General features: G+C 45.5%; 1 protein-coding gene across 1 annotated transcript in view; it reads left to right on the plus strand.

Annotated features, from left to right (window-relative positions):
* Nucleotides 1-6,241, plus strand: part of CXCL12 (C-X-C motif chemokine ligand 12) — a 14,099-nt gene extending 7,858 nt beyond the window's left edge. The window contains exons 4-5 of the mRNA XM_014309132.2: nt 342-439; nt 2,253-6,241. Of these exons, the coding sequence (XP_014164607.1) occupies nt 342-439; nt 2,253-2,284 (130 nt within the window). The 3' untranslated portion in view covers nt 2,285-6,241. The remainder of the gene's footprint in view (nt 1-341; nt 440-2,252) is intronic.
* The last annotated feature ends 526 nt before the right edge of the window (nt 6,242-6,767 follow it).

A 6,767-nucleotide genomic window follows, 5' to 3' on the forward strand; every position in this document is an offset into this window, starting at 1 on the left:
GGGTGGGAAGCCAGAAATCCAGCTCCCCCTCTGCTTCCTCTGTACCTCAGGGGGAGCTTTTTGGATGGTGAGGCTCCTGACTGAGAAGTTCTGGAAGGCATTTGAGGAGGCTTTGGCATTTTGAGTAAAAGAGTTGTTCTGGCCTCAGGGTTTGCAAATGTTCTTCCACCAGGGCACTTTTACTTGTCTGGCATTTCTCTCAGACAGAGGTTATATGAAAGGGGATGTTACATTGCACCATGCCAGCAAGATAGGAAGGGACCGTAAGATAAATGTGAATGAGGCCTTTGTATATGGATAATTTATGGCAGTCTTTTTCTTGTATTTTTCTTTTAATGTAGACCACGTCATCGCACTCATAAAAAAAAGCAACAGAAGAAACGGGGCCCACTCTGCCCTTCCCGTGCAACACCACTAAAGTCTCCAGGGAGAAAGAATGGTAGGAGGCATTAGTTTCTGAGCTGGGACACCTCAGGTTGAAGTCCCTGCTCTTCCATTGACCATGTTATGGGACCTTGGGCAAATATATTAGCCTACCCAGACCTCCATTTCCCCCCATATTTGTTGAGGATAACATCTCTCCCCTTCCAGCAAAAGAGTATTATAGAGATGAAACTCTCAAAACAGGTGGAAAGCTTAGCTACAGCAGATGTGGGATGATTTTCCCATTTTACAAATGGGAATTATAAAATCTACAAAATTTTACAAATGGGAAAATGGACACACAAAGAGACCAAAATAAACCTGAAGCAAAGACAAAGTCAAAAACAGGGTGAAGGTTTGGGAGCCCTATTTATTTTTAGCTCCAATATCAAACTGACAGAGTTAAACTATAACAGCTGTGAATATGCCACTGGTGTTTCTTAATGAGAAATGCAGCACCACGTGGTGACAACATGATGTGGTGTATGGGTGACTGGTTGATGCCTTTGCTATGGGAGATGCTAGGCAATTCCCAGAGAACGGTGTTATATATGCCAGTGCTCTGGATGCCCCAGGTTTTTGTTCCTCACGAGGGTGGTTTGTCCTGCATTTCTGCACCAAGAGAAATAGGGTTACTGCTGTGGGATGTTGGAAAAGATATCTCCAGAGGAGAAGTTTTCCTCATGGTTTAGTCATTGTCTTTGTGCCTAGATGAGTTTTCTGAGACTGCCTTTTCTGGGAGTCACAGTCTCTAGCTGTGGTCACAGAGCCCTAGCTGTCCAGCAGGCATTGGAAGAGGTGTTTGTCAAGACAAGCTGAGACATCAGTTTTTGGATAGCTGGTGTTGACCCTCTGACACTTGTCACTCAGTGACCTCATCTAGGTTGCAAAAGGCCACCAGCCTGGAGCAGGAACAGGAGTCACTTCAGACAAAACCTGGAGGCCACCAGCACAAAGTGGCTCGCTGTTCTGGGTGAACCACACACAGGGGACACTTGCACTTTGCTGTGATGCCTAACCCACACTCTCCTGGGTACCATGCTCACACTGAGCATGGCACACTCCATTTGTCTGCACCCCACCTGAGCTCCCTCTCTCAGCCCTCCAGGGCTCACAGGCTTACTGTGCAGTGCCTGCCTGCCTGTCACCTCTCCTCACTGGGCACCTGGTCACCACAAGCTCTGCTGTGGTCCCCAGCTGCTCACACCAGGTGAGGTCCCAGGGCAGGGAGGCTCAGGGGTGGCTCCTGGCTGGCAGAACACTGGCTGCCTCTACCCTCCAGCCACCCCACGGTGGAAGCCAAACAAGAGCAGAGCATGGGCTGCCCTCTGTGTTCCTCCATCCTCACAGAGACCTGGCTCTCTGGAGCTGCAGTCCATGATCTCCATCAGAGTTGTGGGATAGGAGCAAATAGAGGAGGCATTCCCAGTGCCACTTGCTCTGCTACTGGGGCTGCTCACAAATGATTAATCTCTCCTTTCCCTGCTGTATTTTTTGCCAAGTTTCTTTGCCCACCGACAATTCTCTGCTCTGGCTTTCGAGTCCAGAATAAGCTTTCTAGCTAGCCTTCCTACTGTATTAGTTCTGAACACCTTACTAACTGTGATGAGCACAACCTGCCCAAAATAACACCCATTGCTGGGTTTGCCCTGCTGGGTCCCAGTAGCTCCTTGTGGAGAACTTCTCCCAAAATGTCCAGCAATTACTGGTTGGAGGGGCTGCCTTTGGGTTAGTCCAGACACAGATTTGCTGTTTGACTAGGCCTGATAGCAAAGCTTTTGCAACTGAAATAAACCTTAATAGTGTTTCACTTTCTTCTTCATCAACAGGAGGTTCAAGATGTAAGAGGCAAGCATTGTAAGCCGTCTACAAGATTTCTTACTGTAGGACCCAGAGAGCAGATAACCAGTATTAGGGAATGAATACATTTCACTGCTAACATGCAGCACAAAAGCAACGCTTCACGCATTTCCAAAGGTTTTTTTTCTTGGTTCTTTTTGGTGGGGTTTTTTTTGTTTGTTTTTTTTTTTTTCCCCTTGCACAAATTGGCTTGCTTTCATAGTGCTATTTTTATATAGTAAGATGTAACTATTTGAGAAAAATATGAATTTATACAGGTTGGTTTATTACCTAGCACTGGGGGCAGATACCAATTTAAACTAACCCTGTTATTATATGATATTTTATTTCCTTTGTTGTGTAGAGGTCCTGCTTTATTTAACTTTCTTTTGGTTCATGCAAGTCTCCTGGAGTTTTAAACCTAGAAGGACATGAACTGTACAGTGCAATGATGTTGTGTAAGTAGTGGTGGAACTCCTTGCCTCCAGAAGTCATAGAGGCCAAGAACATAGGAAAGCTCAAAAGCATCAGACTGATGACAATAGACAACCCTTACCCTGAGTGGCATTTACAGATATTTTGGGTGAGTTATTAAATTCAGGTCTACAGGGCTAAAGCCCTTCTCTGAAGATCAGAACCCTTGCTGACAGCTGTGAGCAGCTGGATCAATGCACATCTGGTACTGCAAGGTGCTAATACTTGGTTTGTAGTAGTTGTGTGTGTTAGGAGCCACAACACAATTCTGATGTCATCTGGCATTTCCTATGTTCCTGTGTTTCTGATGATACATTTAGCAGAAAAAAGGAATGGTTATCAAAGCTCTGACCATAGGATCATGTTGCAAGCTGCTGGAGGAGTCAGACACGCTGCCATGCACCAGGGATCTCCTAGCCATCCACAGGAGGGGACTTCAGCTTGCCTGTCTGGCTTTGCACTGAAGTAGGCTGAGATTTATTCACCCTTCACCAACCATGAACAGTTGTACCTGCCTGAGGGCAGCCACATCCCTGATTGCTCTGGAGGTGCCCAGAAGAGGATTTCTGGCCACACCTTGGAAAAAAGAGATGCCTGGGGCAGGAGGGAGTCTGTGCAGTTTGGAGAAGGAGAGGTGTTTCACAGGTGTGGAAATGAAGGCCAGCACTCCCAGTTCACCAGCTATCAGGGGTTTGCTGGTGAACAGGATAGCCTCTGGAATTCCCTTTGCGAAGCACAGCCGGGGACAGGCACCACTCCTTGCACCGATCTCCTAAGCCAGAAATTTCTTTCTCCTTATTCCTTCCTGTATACACAATATCTGCTACATGGTATGGAAAGACATCTGCAGCACTGCAATAATCATGTCATGCTGTGCACTGAGATCTGGGGGGAAGCACATTTGTGCAGCACAATGCTTGTGTTTGTATGTATCTGTGTTTGTATTGTCAACAAAAATGTTTTAAGAGTGTCTTTTTTTAGCTGGTTGATTCAAAAGAAACCTTCCCTCTTCCCTGCAGCCTGTGTCAGGAACACTGAGAGGAGTGTTTCACACTCCTTTTTGTGGTAGGCAACTTTAGTGCCATAGAGGCACTTTGGCTATCCAGGGACTCCATTATTTCCATGTGGATTCAGGTAAAAATCTTGTCTTTTCCTTTCTGCAAAACAGGGCTATTGCAGAGAGGCCTTCAGCTGGGAACTCCTCACCTCATTTGCTTTAAAGCAGAAACAAACTGCTGTGCCTAAATATTTGTGTTTGTGATTTTGACATTCCATTTGTTATCATTACCAGCCTGGTGCTTTAAGTATATTGTGTCTGTGTTTTGAAAGGTCTGGTACCACTGTACTTGATGAGATTGAAGTTTTGATTTCATATTAGTAGGATCAGATCCTCTCCTGGAAGGGGAAAGAAAGAAAGAATTTTATGAGAAAAGCAGAGTTTTTTCTATGTTCCCTGGACTGTATTTATAGATATCCTAGGCTCCATTCCCTGTCCCACAAACCACCTGCATTTGCCAGTGGTTTGCCAGAGGTGGACATATGAGTGTCCAAGCCAAGAATAACTGCAGAAAAAGTCACCCAGGAAAGTGCATCCTTCACATGTAACTCCTGTCAAAGGACAGCCTGAGGTCTGATTGATTCCCATTGCTGTAAATGGAGAATTAAATAATCCTCTGATTTTGATTCAGCAGCATGCCCTGCTCACTATGATAGGGGCCATGATCGTTTTGTTTCCAGGGGAAACTTTGGCATTCTGGTGAGAAGGTGGGCCAGGTAGATGTGACTGCAGAGCCTTGCCAGTGCTCTGCTGCAGTGCTCATTACCAGGGAGGGCATCTGGGCTCAGCACCAGCAGGGACAGGTCCCTGGGAACGTGCCAACCCCACATTAGTGCAGTGACAGGAGCACTGAGATGGGCCATGCTGGAGCACCCTGGCCAAACCCAGGCTCCGGATGGTATAGGCAGGTAGTGGAGGTACTGCGGGAAAGGGGGCTCCTGTCAGCTTCTCCTCTAGGGGCTGCAGGGCTAGACTCTGCTAAAGCAAGGGCATTTGTTCCTGGGAAAAAGGCATGAGGAGCAGCAGGAGGAAAATGTGCTCCATGGAAGGCAAGGGACCTTGCACAGCCAGGTGTTTGTGTGGTGCTTTGGGGCTGCCTGCCCCAGCCTCACACACAGGGACTGGGCCCTGACACCTCTGTGCTGCTGATGCTTCACTGCTCCTGTGTCTGAGCCCACTCAGGGCACGGGGCTGCTCTCAGGGGCAGCAGTGTGAGCCTCCTCACCTGGGTAAGGCTGAGCACAGCATGAATGCAGAGGTGACACAGACCTGGCCAGAGACTTCAGTGAGAACCTTTTAAAAGCTTTCTCTTGCTTTGGACCAAATTCAGCCTTGAGTGGGAAGCTCTGCTGTTAGCCTGACCCTGTTTGCATGATGCACTGCGGAGAGCAGCCTTGCTCTTGGCACCAGAGGGATCAGTCTCTGGGCTGCCCCAGTGCAACACATGTTGGTCCTGTCCATGCCATGACCAGAGCAGGCTGAGGAGCAGCACTGGCAGCATCTCACTTGGGGAGAGCACTTGGTGTTCCCTCCTGCCTTAAACTGTTGACCAAAGACAGGGTCAGGGAAAGGAAGCGCGAGGAGATGGGAGTGAGGTAGGGACCACCTGTGAACAGGAGGGACAAGAGGTAACACTGAACCATGCTGAAAAAGCAGCTTCCATGAATGTGAAATCATCATGTGGGTATTTTCAATGTGCAGCTGTCAAATCCCGATTTTAAGAGTAGATGGTATTTATTGCTGTGTCAGTTTTTTATTTATACTAGCTTTATACTTTTATGTATGAATATCTTATCTGAATTCTGCCTGAGGAAGAATGAAATGAAGGATGACTTTGATGTGTTTTTGATTAGGGTGTTTGAGCAAAGGTGACTGTTTATTTTGCAATGAAAGCTTTTTTCAAAGTTAAACATACACATTTTGTCAAAAATGCAGTTCCTATAGGAGTTTTTGTTGCCAATTTCCCTCTATTAGCCTCTAAAAGGTCCTTTTCTCTGGCAACTTGTTTTGAGTGATTTGATTTATAGCAGTCAAACTCATCGCCTAAAATTTGATTCTTTTTTTTTCTTAATCAACATTCCACCAAGATAATTGTTGTCTGAAAACACGGAACTTTGGTTGCCACAGAGAAGAAAACATGTATAATGATAAAAGGGCTGCATGAACCTCCCATCTTTCATTCCTTAAGAACTCTGTGTTGTCAGAATGTGGTAAATACTGTACTTTATATTTTTATTAAGTAAAAAGAAGTATCTTCCCAAATAATGTGAAAAGGGTTTTGTATTCGTGTTCCTGTAAGGCAGCTTTTATGGAGGAGTTATATTATGCTTTTGAAATTACTCCTTTCATAGAAAATTTTGAAAAGAAACACTTTTATATTGTTGTAATTTCTCACATAAATGTGTATGCACTTAAAAATTTCTTAATAAAAATATATGTCTGAATAAAGTTTTTGCTTGATTCTATTTTTTTTTCTCCTTACAAACGAACAGCTACCATCTTCACTCAGAAAAACATTCAGATGTAGTTTGTGTCCAGTTTCAAGGATGCCTCCATGTACCCCCAATGCTCAGACTCTCTGCAGGGAACCTGAGGTGAAGGGTCCAAGGGTCTGGTAGGGAGCAGCAGCTCATCAGATTGAAATGTGCCATCTTCAAAAGGAAACCTTTAACCATTTGCTCCCAAAACAGAAACCCAATCTTTTTTTTTTAAGTTTTTTACTCTTTTATTCCCCAAACTTGTCTCCTGCAGCAGTTTGACTTCTGTGGAACTGAGAGCTATGAGCTGGTTTTGTTCCAGCAACAGAGATTCCATCATCATCTCTGCTGAGGGGGGGGTGGAGGTTTCTCAATGCATTTGACAAGAGCAGATGTGAACAACCCTGTCCTTGGGGCTGCTTTTCCCAGGGCACAGCATGGTCAATATTCAGTTTGGAGAGGAAAAAAAAATTAGAGGCTTGTAGAACTGACCTGAG

Source organism: Geospiza fortis, unplaced genomic scaffold (genome assembly GCF_000277835.1).
Source record: "Geospiza fortis unplaced genomic scaffold, GeoFor_1.0 scaffold130, whole genome shotgun sequence".
NCBI classification, from domain to species: Eukaryota; Metazoa; Chordata; class Aves; order Passeriformes; family Thraupidae; genus Geospiza; species Geospiza fortis.